The sequence below is a fragment of the Aplidium turbinatum genome, chromosome 5 (genome assembly GCF_918807975.1).
Source record: "Aplidium turbinatum chromosome 5, kaAplTurb1.1, whole genome shotgun sequence".
Lineage (NCBI taxonomy): Eukaryota > Metazoa > Chordata > Ascidiacea > Aplousobranchia > Polyclinidae > Aplidium > Aplidium turbinatum.
The window spans coordinates 3,129,223-3,143,915 of record NC_137476.1 but is presented as its reverse complement, the minus strand read 5'-3'; the positions used below and the strand labels follow the sequence as shown (position 1 = coordinate 3,143,915).

At 37.3% G+C, this 14,693-nt stretch overlaps 1 protein-coding gene across 1 annotated transcript in view; it reads right to left on the bottom strand.

The window, feature by feature from the left end:
- Positions 1–14,693, bottom strand: part of LOC145770237 (adhesion G-protein coupled receptor G7-like) — a 30,231-nt gene that overhangs the window by 904 nt on the left and 14,634 nt on the right. The window contains exons 11-19 of the mRNA XM_082581833.1: positions 13,183–13,358; positions 12,667–12,816; positions 11,326–11,432; positions 10,503–10,725; positions 10,018–10,154; positions 8,405–8,534; positions 5,861–6,029; positions 394–484; positions 20–151 (exon numbers count right to left, since the gene is read on the bottom strand). Of these exons, the coding sequence (XP_082437959.1) occupies positions 20–151; positions 394–484; positions 5,861–6,029; positions 8,405–8,534; positions 10,018–10,154; positions 10,503–10,725; positions 11,326–11,432; positions 12,667–12,816; positions 13,183–13,358 (1,315 nt within the window). The remainder of the gene's footprint in view (positions 1–19; positions 152–393; positions 485–5,860; positions 6,030–8,404; positions 8,535–10,017; positions 10,155–10,502; positions 10,726–11,325; positions 11,433–12,666; positions 12,817–13,182; positions 13,359–14,693) is intronic.

Sequence of the window (14,693 nt, the reverse complement as noted above, 5' to 3'; positions counted from 1 at the left end):
AAGCAAATAATGTACTTACGTTTCTACACAAAGTTTTGGTTTCCCTTTTTTATCATCAGCATCTGATGGGGGTGTTAGTTTGTTGGTTCGTATCTTGGTTTGTAGTTCAAACATCGGACGATTCTTCGCTTTACCATTTGAACGAATTTCACTGAACACACACAACACATAAACTTCATAGAGCGCAGTGCTTGGCAAGTGAACAATTTCAAAGGTGTTCGAAAACAGATATTAAGAGAGAGACCTTTGTCTTATTTATCCATTTAAGCTAAACTTTAATCACCAAACATAAGCCTTGGATACATTACACAGTTATGTGGCATAGCTACTGGATCAAAGGCTGGTGGAGCAACAAAGCATTGGATAAAACGGTATTCTGAAACAAAAACTTACTATTTATTTTTGAACATCATTGCTCTTGCCTTTTGAATAAACATACGAAGCAATCCTTGTCGCACAATGTACATCAAAAACAAAAAGAAACCTGCATATAATAATATTCCACTGGTGCACCACAAAACTTAATTAAGTAAAATATAAGCTTATTTATAGCTTATTTATTAATAACTATTCTGAAAATATTTTGTTTACAAAAAAATACTGAATGCGTAAGTATTGTCGCCACTTATTTGTTATTTTTAATATTATTTTGTCTTGATCACGTCATTAAGTTTGCGTATTCTGGTTTATCTTTTTATTAATCCCTGGTAGTTTATGATATTAATTTGTGTTTTAATAATTAAAAATAAACAAACGCTAAACTGTCTGCTGTAATGGTATCAAAGATATTTTCTATATATATGTTCCTAAAAATTGTCAACACAATAATCATCCAGAACGAATAGGTATTAGGCATCACATTATGGTGTTGACAATTTTTTTTAAAGCAGTTTCTTTCTTATGGTATAGCTCAAGGGGTGACTAACCAGTCAATGACCAAGAGCCTCATCTCTTACAATATTACTGTAACTGCAAAGAACCGCATCATAAACACTGATGTTATCCCGTTTCCTTTCCCACCTCTTTATATCATCTACATTTAGACTGAAATGTACATTTAGTGTACATGTACCCAGGGCCTCCGAGAGAAGTCAGCACTGGTCGGGAAACAATACGAAAAATGGGCCCCATAATATTTTTTAGCAAATATACAACTATTTTTTATCTTGCGTTGCATGTTCGTGTTAAGCTGAAATTAGCCTACTTTCCTCAGCATGAAAAGAACTTCGTTCAATGTAAAAATCATCAATAATAATCACTGAATTACACTTGCAGCAAAAATGCTATTGAGGCAAACTATTTTGTCTAGAAAGCTTTATAAACACACAATAGGCCTACAGGCAACGAAAATAGTTCAACCAAGCATTTAATTCAGGAGTGTCCCAACTTTTTCCCACGCGAGCCAGATTTGATAATAAGTGTTCGCGAGCCAACAGCCACAATAATTTTTCGGAAAACTGCAAGTTCAATTTATATGATTTTTGTGTGTCTGCAGGCCAAAAATAACACATTGTACAACAACAGGCGCGGGCCATACAAAAACGTCTCGTGGGCCGGAGTTGGCCCGCGGCCGCAGGCCGGACTTTGGACATCCCTGATTTAATTCAACCCTTTCTGGATTTTTGCAATGCAAAATTACGGATCACAGCATCAAATGATAAAAATTTGCGACGTCTGAATTGATGCACAACATGTAGCCTATAATTAAGCTTTTCAATCGATTTTGAGTCATAGGCCTACTGGAGCGCAAACAATTCTTTTCAAATTTTAGTAATTGCTAAAACTACGTTCTCAAAGCGCAACCGTTGGAGGTAGCTACCGGAACACAGAAAAAAACATAACAAAACTATTTGGAAAAACCTTTCGAAAGTTGCAACCAATGATTCCTTGTGTAACTTAGAGATTATGGGGTGGTTCGTTCTGGTTTGCAGCTGTAGTTTGCTGTGTGGCTTTCTGTCAAAAGTACCAACTCATCCAAAATGTCTTGAAAAATGTCATTGTTGTAGCCTACAAATGGTTTAAATTTGTCCACATGCCCGCAACTGCACAGCAGACAAACGATAAAATTTTCATAAAACTTCAAACACATCGACGATAAGTTTGAGTCTGTTGATACATTTGTCAATTCCAACAACTATCGAATCCTCTGCAATGTACGGTAGAATACATTTCCTTCGAATGATTCAGCTAGTTAAGTTGAGTTATAAAAGCGTTCTGTCCTCAGGAAAAGAAAATCATTTTCTTTTAAATTTATAATTGCCAAGGCAACTTTAGCTTGCGAGTAGTAGCCTACTCTTCTCAGCTTTCTCTTACTTAAATTACATATTCCTTTAATTTCATTAAATTCATCAGTGAATCTTGTTTAGGAACGTAATCTACATAATGCAAAGCAGTCACAAATTTAAAACTGCTAGTTGTAGGCTACTTCAGCATTGACTCAGCTTCCGATCAAGCTCTTGTTGGTTCCAACTTGATGCATTTAAGAAACGTCTTTAGAGCTTCAATTTCAAAAGGGTAATGTGAAGCATTGGGTGTGACTGCACCTGTGCTGTGCACCACGCCTTGATTACCCTCTCGAAATTAATTTTCTTTGCAAGATGATAGGACAGCTTTTTTTAGATTTTTTATAACTTTTTTTCTGACTGGGCTATAACTTTAAAGATGCCACAAGCTTACAGATAATCAATTACTCCAAAAGTGATAAGACATTTGAACAACGCTGTCTGTAGGAAACATTATGAATTCCAACTAGATTTAACCTAAGCAACAACATCCATAAACAAAAAACTCAAATAAAGAAAAAACTCACTACCTTCCAAAATCACATCATGAGAAGCATGACCAACAAAAGGCTACCGTACTTGACCACACGAAAAAATTACATCCAATTGCAGCAATAATAAAATCAAAATTTTTAAAACTGTTCGGCCACACTAAAAGATCACAACTCGGAATCAGCAAAGTTTGCACAAAAGAAAAAGTAGAAGGAAAAAGAAAACGTGGCAGACAACCAAAACGATGGCAAGACAACATCCAATCATGGACCGGACTCCTTGGCGACACTGGGCGAGCTGGCTCAAAATCGCCACTCTTGGAAGCAAATAACTCATGTTGATGCGCAATCTGCTGCAGGCGGAGATGATGACTGATAATGATGATGATCCATAAACAAAAATATACAGGATTTACTTTCTTTAATCGTGCTTGGACTGATAGGCCTACCTTTAACTTTCCCAGATAACTTATGTTGGATACAACATCCTATGCCTGGCCAATACAGATTTTGAAGTTAAGGTTCAGTTGTCAAGCAAAAATAGTCCCCGCTTAGCTAAAACAGCACCAGTTTTCAAGTTGAAACTATACAATCTAAACCGTTCAGTGATGCAGAAATTATTTCAGCTTCAGATTTGAAGCTGTTCAACATCGCCTACATTAACACGAAAATGATTTGTTTTTGATGAGAAGCATCGAGAGTGACATTTACAATGATTGAGAAATACTTGGAACTACGCACTTCATTTAAGAATTTGTTGATTATTTAGTTGGTACGTTTTTACTTAAGTACTAAAAGTGGGCCCCCCCTCAAAAATGCAAAAACAAAAAACTGCTCGTTTTTCCTTTACAATGTTTTGCTCGGGAGGAAACTGGCCCGACTTCCTCCCCCCCTCTCGGAGCCATTGCATGTACCAACTTACTATAAAACATGAACAACTATAAACAAGTAAAAAGTTTTCGGTATCTTGGAACAACAATAAGCTGGAACGCCAATGATGAATAAGAGTTCATTATACACATTGCTTAAGGAAAAGCCTCTTTCCAGCAAATGAAATCAATATTATGCAACAAGTACATAATATGTACTTGTTGCATAATTATCTTTCGCAACCAGATACAGACTATTGAAGTGTTACATTTTCCAGTTTTTAAATATAATTCAGATACCTGGACAATTACCAAATCAATTAATAAAAAAATAAATGGGTTTGAAATGTGGGCATTCCGAAAAATGCAGAGAATTTCCTGGAATGACAGAAAAAGCAACCAAACCGTTTTAAATCAAGTTAAACAAACAAAGAATCTACTAAAAAAATATCAAAGAAAATTAACTTCAATTTTTAGGACACGTGCTGCGAAAAGGGCAATTAGAATATCTCTCTCGCACGAGCAAAATTGAAGGGAATTAAGCGTACCCAAGGCAGACAAAGATTAATCTACTTAATACAATTTGGGTAGAGAGGTAAATCTTTTAAACCATAAACAGACATAACTCAGCAACAACACTACATTTAACATTATAAACACAAAAAACAAAAAGCGAACGTTTAGTTTAGCCCTTTTCAAGCCTATAAGAAAAAATACATTATTAAAAGAAATGCTAAAGAATCATATAGTATCACAGCAAAAATATGGTCAAATCTAAACATTTGAGAAACTGCCTCGCTCACACAAAATGATAACTGAGAATTACACAGCACAAGGGTCAAGTATTTCAGAGGTAAAAATAATTGATTGTTCAGACAAGGACTCAGGCATATTACGCAAGAAAGACAGAAGCACAAGAGATAGTGGCACAAAACAAGACGTGATAATTCAATCAAAAAACTGTTAAAAGGTATTAAGCTCCGCAAGCAAATAATTGCCTGTTGAGCCCTGGGTCAACAGAACAATGGAGAACCGAGACAGAAAAATTGGAGAACCGAGACAAGTTTTTGAAATAAAAGATAAACTAAACAGCAAACAGATTTGTTTTGCGTAACCACAGTGGTTTTCTAACTTTTCGTCATAGATAGAAGAATATTATAACGATGGATCATACCAAGAATAGGCTGCCAATTGGGCTGTTATGCTAAGAAAAAAAAATGTTGCCCGAAATTGAAATAACTTTATCTCTGGTTTGTGTGCATTTGCGTGGCCAGGGAGGGCGAAAGGGGCCATGCTCTCCCCCTCCCACAAATTTTCAAATTTGGATTCCGAAGTTGGGACCTTTGTTGAAAATATAATAAAATTTGTAGAAATTTATATTATTTTCCAAGACATCTGGCTATTAACACCTCCCAGGACTTATTTTAAACACACAAAAAGACACCAACATATTTTGCAAATCGTAAATCGAGCTAAGTTTACGCGATTTACACTTCTTTTGACTAATCTGTGGAAGCAATTTCAGAATTGCTTATCATGTTGGTTTTTTGTCTAGGTTTTGTGTGGCTGAGTTTTTAGTGTTTTCTAATTTTAACCGCAGTTTTTGCCCGTTCGTACGTAAGAGCTATCTTTAATAAGTTAATAGCTGTTTATCTGCTAATAAATTTCACACAAATATTACCCTAAAAGTGTTTCCAAAAAGCGCTATAATCCATTATTTGAGTGTAATTTTGTAATTTTTTTCCAAGGGTGCCTGCTCCTGGACCCCCCTATAAAACGCGTGCTTTCGGAACGCTCTAACCCCCCCACACGCAAGTTTTATTGCTTTCCTTGCTCAACCCACCAGGAGATGCCACTGCACATCAGGTGGCGATGTCTTAAATCAAACACTTTGTCGTTCTCTTCAATTCATCAAATATTTGGCCCCCCAAAAAATGCTTTCTAGTTACGCCACTGTTTGTGTGGTTAGTGTAGTTGTAGAGTAAGTAGCCTCCTTATTGGTTAGCATTCTGCTTTGAATAATGGATACAGTACTAAGGTATATAAGCAAACAAATCGTTTTTCTTCTCAGTGCAGAAAGCAACATAAAAAGCCAAAAAGCTCAAGCTTGCCGATTTTTGTAAGAAGAAATGCTTTTGAAGCTTCAAACACTTTAGACCAAAACAAAACACAATTCACTACAATTATCATGAATTTAGAATCTTGTTTAGGCTTTTACCTTGTAATGAATTCAAGATAGAAAATATGTAGGAAAATGCTAGTTGTACGGTTTTACAAGAGTTTGAAGCAAATACAAAGAATCCAAATATCCATGTTCCACCAACAGTCAGGAAAAGTGTCCAAGAAAATACCAAGTTGCGTTTTACGTCAGATCTACGCATGGAATTCTAAACAAATGTTATTGATACGTTATGTGTGGCAATGCAATGTCAGCCCTTTACCAACCTTTACCAATGTCAGCTCTTGATCATACAATCGAAAGAACAACCAATTTTATATTTTAACCTGAAAAGCAAATGCAAAATTTTTACTTGAAAATGAGATTTGAATACTACTGTACGATTTTAAGATAAAAGGATTCTCTTTTGTACGATCTTCGAAACTGGATGAGCAATAGCGTTAGCATGAAGCCCAAGGGTACTATTGGACTCATTGATTCCGGGACCCGAATATCTTCTCAACGGTATTGTGGATCAGCCTGAGTGTCATAGCAACATCTCCCAATTGCTGCAGCCAGTGCATTGTTCATATCAGGGTCTATGAGATCCACGTCCTCAGAAGGTCGAAATAGTTTTATAGTAAGATCACGGTGCCACACAGTGTCATAGGCTGCTTTAAGATCCACTAGGACAACACCCATCTTCTCACCGGCTTCAAAACCACTTTCGATGTCATCAGTAAGCTTGACAACCTGGTCAGTTGTGCATCGGCCGCGTCGGAATCCAGCTTGTGCTTCTGGCAGTTCTGGGTCAACAATTGGTTCGAGTCTGCTCAGTAAGAGACGATCAAGCAACTTGTAGGCTATGGCACACAGAGCAAGAAAATGGGCCTGTAACTTTTGGGGTTATGGGCCTGTAACTCCAATGCACTACATCGCAACAGTATGGCTATGCGGATGATCTAGCTCTTCTATATGCTCACAGGAGCTGGCATGAGGTGGAAAGAAAACTTGAAACTGAACTAAAACTGGTGGCTGACTATCTGGACAAGTGGAGGCTCAAACTGAATGCGTCAAAAACAACAATCTCTGCTTTCCATCTAAATAATCGGGAATTTCAGCGTCAACTGTCTGTCTCACTAAAAGGAAATCCTTTATCATATACTGCAAACCCAACTTACTTTGGAGTAAAACTTGACCGGCAGTTGACCTACAGACCACACATCGAGTCACTCCGTGCCAAGGTTACCTCGCGAAATAACCTCTTGAGAAGCCTAGCAGGAACAGGATGGAGAGCAAGGGCATCAACCTGGCGTACAAGTGAACTAGCCTTGGTCTACAGCTCAGCCGAATATGCCTCAGCTGTATGGAACCGCACCAGACACACAAAAAGATGGATGTATGCATTAACGACACCTTGCGCATCATCACTGGCTGTCTCCGCCCCACACCTACTGCTCATCTGCCAACTTTGGCTGGCATTGCTCCTGCTCATGTCCGTAGGGAAGAAGCCTCTCACAAACTGGCTTTGCATGCGAGAATCGATCCTCAACACCTTTTCCACAGTCACTCCCAAACAAATGGACCAGTCAGACCTCAACGCCTATCATCAAGGCGCCCATTCAATCGATATGCTACACAACTTGTGGATAAGAACTTCAGCTGCATGGAAACATGGGCCCAGGAATGGAACGAGCTGCCACATATCCCTCCCCAGTTTTCAATTATACCAGCACTCTCCATCCCTCCTGGAGCAGACCTCTCAAGAAAGGCATGGGTCACATTAAACAGAATCAGATGTGACGTTGGCTGCACTGGAGCTAATCTGTTTAGGTGGGGGTTGCATAATTCGCCGATATGTGTCTGCGGAGCGGTAGAACAAAAAATTCAACACATACTCCACGAATCTTCCATCTTATGGCCCCCAAGTGGAATCACTGGTATTCGACAACTGGACCCAACTACCGTATCTTGGCTGCACGAGGAGGCATTGCCAATCTAAGCTACTACAAGTAAAACGAGAGAGAGAGTGAAGGTCGAAACATTGGACAATGATTTATGATGTGCTGTGCTATTTGAGGTTTGCCTCAATCACTGGCTGGTGAGTCACACAAACCCAAGTAAACATATTGTGCTTGAAGCGACCAATACCAGTCGGAGGCGATTCAAAATTGCCCATTCTTTTCTTGGCAAGTCTGAACCAGGTGGTACTTTCGTGTCTGGTGTGACTTGAAACTGCTTGGGCTGTGAGATGGTTTTCCAGCAGTCTCTCCATGACTTCATCAGGTCGAAGTGATCTTCATGAAGTACCACAATGTGTCGAGAAAAAGTGCGCCTGGAAGATAGGCGTTAAAGTGTGAGCTGTTGCGCGTCAAGGACTACAGTGTGGAGAAGATGGCGATCATTGATCTCTGTTTTTAATGCGAGCCTTATGGTGGATTTCTCTCTGAGTAGTTCTGGTAGGGCGACGCCTGAGAGCATTGGTAATAGGCCTAAGCCTGTGAGAGTTGGACGCAGGTATCCAGTGATTATGCGTGTGATGTTAAGTGCGTTAAGGGCTTTTAGATAATATTTAAAAGGTGCTTAACTAAGGATTAATCTTACCTCGTTGACAGCTATTCGACCACAAGTCACTTTATATGTTGTTATAACATAAAGAATAAGGTTGAAACCCAACAAGATGGCGCATGGTATAACAACTAAGTGTTCAATCAAATTCAGAGATATCCAACACCTTAAAAATTACAATTGTATTATCAGTGGTATTGTGAGAACTATAATATTTCAACAAATTAAATATTTCAACAACAAATCTATATTTTGTATCTGAAACGGTATGATCTGTCAACAGCACAAACTCAGCACAAAAAAAATATTTCATATTTCCTGATGTTTGTTAGAGGTTTGTGTTTGAATCTTTAATATCGTTGATTTTTCCTTCTGCTGGCAAGCTTGCCTTGAAATGTTATAAAGTTGTAAGCTGTAAGTTTAAACATTACACATTTGATGTTTGTTTTGCGTGAAATTCGAGCTTGGTAATAAGTAATAATTACTTAATAGTTTAAGTAATAGTTGGTTAGCGCGTAACTTCTGAAACGAAGAAGCTTCAAGATCAAGCGACGCTGGTTCGACTCTCAGAGTGTGCGCTTGAGCAACGCATATCAGGACTGCTCTCCATTCAGCGGCATCTATTGTATGAAATAATTCCTCGGCAACAACACTTCAACAATCGGAAACTTCACTCTGTCAACCTCAGTGACAGGCCTGCATCAGTGATTCAAAGCCTCTGCAAGTATGTGAAACTGCCAGGATTGAGCTCTGCAAGGAGCTTTCCCCGTCCGAGAACAAAGATTCAATCAAAAAATCTCAGGATACCAAGTCTGCTTCGTGCAATTGCTATTGTGTTTTCTACTCACCCGATATACTGCACGGTATGTTGCATTTAAAGATTCTATCTTAAATTCAACATTTTTCTTGCGTTGTATATTGTTATTAATCATAGCAATTGCTGTTTAAAAGAGTTAATATGATTTCTTGTCAACTTGTTTTACTTTGACTGGTATGAAAAATAGAAAATTATATTGACTTTGCCGTAATATTTCCCAGCGATACTTTATAGCTCATTGTTATAAATCTGCAGTATTTCATACTTGTCTCACATTATCGCTTACCATTACAGTAGGTCACCGTCATTTGGCCAATGCCTGCGTCATCATAATTTTAGACAAGTCCCTCTACACTATAGGTGGTTTGGAAAGAAAAACTTCTTAATTACTGTAAATGGCCCACATCTGCACTTAATTGCACACACAAACAGAACTTTCTGCCAAGCCTCAAAGCAACATTTCTAATTTTTTTTTTTTCTTGTTTTTGCGCAACTCTAATAGCTCAAGATTGATACCATTTCCTCTCGCAGGTTTACAATTTTCCATATGAAATGGATTTGTTCCCTGTGTCATCATTAGTGCGTCCGCTCCGGGAGTCGTCCACACACTCAAACACTCAGCAGGCACACCATACTTACATGGAAAATACCTACCAGGGAAGCGAGGGACTTATTCTGACCGTCCGAACTTTCTGTTAAAACCTCAAAGCAACGCTTTTAAACATTGCTTTTTTTACATAAGAAAATGTATTAGATGTCACAGAGATATGTTATTTGGTTTGTCTGATTCCGTTAATGCCCATTCTAGAATTTTAGAGAGTGAGATACGTACTGGTCGCCTTCTACAACGTAATTATCAACATCCACTCCAACCACTATGGAAACAAACACAGCTGGCATTAACCAACCCCACAGGCTTGAGATGGTTACCACCATTCGATCAGTCACGTTTGCTTTAGTGTATATCACCTGGAAATAGTGTCAACAAACATTCAGTTATTTGTGACTAGTTGACATGTTAAATAGTTTCAAGATATGTTGTTTTGTTAAAAGTTAGTTCACAGCCATAAAACAAAATCATGAAACTGGCAACTGAAACATTAGGAAAATCGTAGTTTTATTTCACTGCCATAATTTTATTAGCCAAATTTCTCCTTAAGTAATGGTGTTTCACTTACACTTTTTATTGGACATTGTTACCGACACAGCCTACTGCTATTCTGCAAGAATTGCCACGATTGTTTACTATGACCCATTTCTGAAGTAAAACCTTAATGTTTGCTAATAGATCCATTTTTAAAATACAAACAAACTTACATGAACCATTGTCATGTAAATAATGAAAGCTTCATTTGTCATCCAGGCCATTGCACTGAGAAAAAAGAAATGCAGCAGCACAGCCACTGCATTGCAGCCTTTGTTAGAAGATGTGACATATCCCTGCTGACTAAAAATAAGAAGAAGATTGAGGCAAAGCAACGCCAAGCATAGATTGGCCAGCAAGAATGAGGATCGGAATTTTGTTCCAGTTGATGATGACCTAAACAATTAGGTCATCAGAAGCATTTTTAATACGATTGATTTAACAATAATACACAGAAAATAAAAACTGCAGTAGCCTGCATTATGTAATATGAAATTAACGAATAAACAAACCAAAAGATGGAAATGCATATATTTGCAAAACTTAAATAACGGATAGTAAAAATAAATTAGAGAACGACATAAGTTTCTTCAATAATAATAATAATGCTTGTTTTTATACAACGCTCCTCAGCTGAATGTGCAGCTTAATGATGGATAATTAATTACCATAATAGACACCTAAGACATTTTTACAGCTCGTTTCACTTTTAAGTAGAATGACAAGGCGATTCTCATGCTATAATTTATATTCGGTTTTTACTTATTTGATGGCAGCCAACTTGATGGTAAAACAGGCTGTGGAAGGGTGAGCGCTTCAATAGAGATTCTCTCTTTATATCATTATGTGATGCAAATATATTCACTGTAACTTTAAATAATACTTTACAATATTATATAATATTTTCATGAACAAGTTTTCAATAAAATGAAATTTCACTGCAGGTATACCAATGACATGATAAGTTAATTGTCGGCCTCTCAGACGATTTCTTACCTTACGAACGCGAATATAATTAAAGTGAAGACCAAGCAAGCACTTGATATCGAAGAACCAATCACAGTTATCCAATTCAGTGGAGCAATATTAGTGTCACAAGGAGTCTGAGGAATAAATACGTCATTTATTCTAACTTATAAGTCAGCCTACATTATTTTAACTGATTTGAAACAACATGGAAAGACCATAAACAAAGTTTATAAAAACTCACGCCGTCAATTTTCAAAAAACATGGCTACAAAAAAAACGTGGATTTGACTTTGGAAAAAAGATAAGCACTAATCGTTTAAATCAGTTAGGTCTATTCATGATTGACTGCTCTTTTACTTCAACATCTTCAAAGTGCTCACCAATCTCTGAATTTTATAATATGACTGAAGAGCGATTCACTCAAGAAATAAATACTAGTGTTTCAGAAATGGAGTGTCACCACTTCTGATGCATGTAATTGCATGTTTTTGTCAACAATGATGACATATATACATATACACACAGTTTCAAACATTATTAAATTGAGAAAATAGCAAAGACATGGTCAATTTTTGTCAGCCGTGTATGGCTTGTAATGGCATATTGGGGTATGTTAGAGGGAGAGATCTTCCTGGCGTCAGCACTACCTGACTACTCACTATATGACAGCGAGCATTGTGTTTCGCTATCCATACCGGTGTAGCCTTCACAATAGCCATCAAGACTTTTCCCAAAATCATGTGTTTCTTGGCAGTCGAGTGTAGCAAGAATCGTGTCTATCGCTGACTTCTTGCTACACTCGACTGCCGAGAATCACATGTCGGAGGAAGTTAGAAGTAGAACAATAGTACTGTGCTGTTGCACGTAGCACAGGAAATAATTGTTTACTGTAGACTGAATTGTTCGTGTTTTTATAAGATTTACATACTGCATTTTTGTTAGCCAGCCTGATACTTTTCTATTTGGTGACACATACCAGTTCCCTTACTATCCGAAACGTTTTGCATTTTTGTAGTTTTAACTGAGTTGATCACATATGAGTGGCTACAGAGTAAAATTCAATTTAATTGTGTGTTGGTTGCTTTTTTACAGGGAGCAGCTGATTACTTTATGGTTAGTAGGGCACATATGTCCTACTCGACTGTGACAAAAAGTCAAATGGGACACATATGTCCTACTATATGGTGACAGAAAAGTATAACGGAACATACATGTCCATCACATTATTACAGAGTAATTACAATAAACTTTTACAGACAGATAGCTTTAGTGTACCAGTCATGCATTTCACAATTTTCATGCTACTGCCGCGCACATGTTTGAAAAAAATTCCTTCTTGAAAAGGTTAAAAACCCAATCTAAACTTACAAATAGTGTTGCAAAGTTTGTGAGATGGTTAAAGATACAATACACTCCTGAATCTGAAGAGTTTGTTTTGCCTCCTTCATTTGTCCACATCTGAGTTGTTTCATTCCAAAACACACATGCTGTACTGGCAGCTTCTATTTCAGCGTCATCCTAAATATATTTACATGGATTTAATTTAAAAATGCTGTATATCCTTCTGTGAAACGGTTGTTTTACATCACATTATCTGTCAAAATTTGTAGAGGATTATGTAGATTTTAATAAAATTAAGACGTTTTGTCATGTGAATAAACAAAAATTTAAATAAAGACTTGAATAGGAAACACCTGAACGTACCACTATATAGTTTTTCGCTGCACCATCTATGGAATAAATTGCCTTTTACAAATGTAATCAACTGAATTTATGCAATTGTACTATAGGTTGTGAAAAGGAAAAAAATAATTTTTTCATTGTGGGTAGCTATCTTTACTCCACGACTGACAAGAAATCAATAATATTAAAATCGCTATTTACCTTTTTGTTAAATGAGAAATAGAGCTCTATTGGATTTTCAAGATTTTTCACGTCATTATTTCCAACAACTGTAGCTGCCAGAATAATTTCTGAATTGACAATTCTTTTTTCCGATTGTTGGATGCTCGAATTGAAAAGAGAATCATCAAGAAACGCATAAAAACTAACACGACTTTCTGTTGACAACATAAAAGTTAAGATGCATGTATAACTGTGTTGTTACTATACAGTACTCGCTTGATCAGTTTGTTTAAAATATGCAAACGTCAAACTAGAGTTTAAATTTCAACTGGAAAACTTATTATTTTGCAAAACTCAAAAAAATATAACCCACACGCGACTTATATTGAAAACGTCAAATCTTGAAGGATGCAAAGTCGAAATAAACCAATCATTTAATAAACTCAACTTCTGCTAAAAATTAATTTGTAAAATAAGCCTTTTACTTAAAGTGCCTCTGACAGGCAAATAAATTCGCTAAATTCACTCAAGATACCAAAAAGATGACACTGTGGCGCCCGAGAGCTAATATTCTCTGACGCAACGCGCGTCACTGTGACGTCAGGTCGTATTCTAGAATCTTCCTTTCCAATCAACAAAAATACTGTGTATTTTCGGAATGCAGCCTTGTAATCAATCTTTGCATTGCGCCTGAATCGCAGTACCACTATTGCATCGACCAGTGAATCCACCGTTGTATTACGTTAGATGATCGCATGTAGAATTGGCAATGCCTGTGGATGCGCCTCTCCAATTTAAACCAGAGTTCTTTTTAAGAAACTGCAATTATGATCCTTCATTGACCAGCTAAGTGGCCGAGTGGTTTCGCCTTCGGCTCTGGCGCTGGTAGATCTGAGATCGATTCCAGGTCGGGTCAAACCGAAGACTTTAAAAACGGTACCGATTGTGTTCTATCCTGCAAATCGCAGTGAGAATGAGTCGGGTAATAATGTGATAACATCGTAAACCTGATATAAATTAAAAATGAGCCCTGTCGCTAAAAGACCTTAGCTGTTGTAGAGCGACAATAAATAAAACCATAACATTATTATTATTATTTACTATACTATACTTACTATACCTACGATACTGCTATACCATGATTTTTCTCTAACTTATTCAGACTATTCGGACTATTCAGACTATTCAGACTGTTCTACTATTCAACGCTATTCAAGACTATTCTTTATTCGAGGTTTATTCAACTCAGACTCGCTGTTATTTCTGTTGGTAATCAAAGTTGAAGTTCTTTTAGTTCGGTGTTCTCATTTCGCTATGTTTGGATTTCTGTTCTTCTGAAACTAGCAGTCAAGATAATAAACAACGCAGTCGTAAAGAATTCTATCTCGTGGTCAAATACTGTTCTGTCAACTAGTCAATAAAATAGGCAGTGAAGAAGACTATCGTGTCCTGGTCATTCCTCGCCAATTCTGATCTCGGTTCTGCCCAGGAATGTCGCCGTCAGCACGGACGGCTGCATATGAGCGCGCGTGCTAACTAACGCGTCCGCT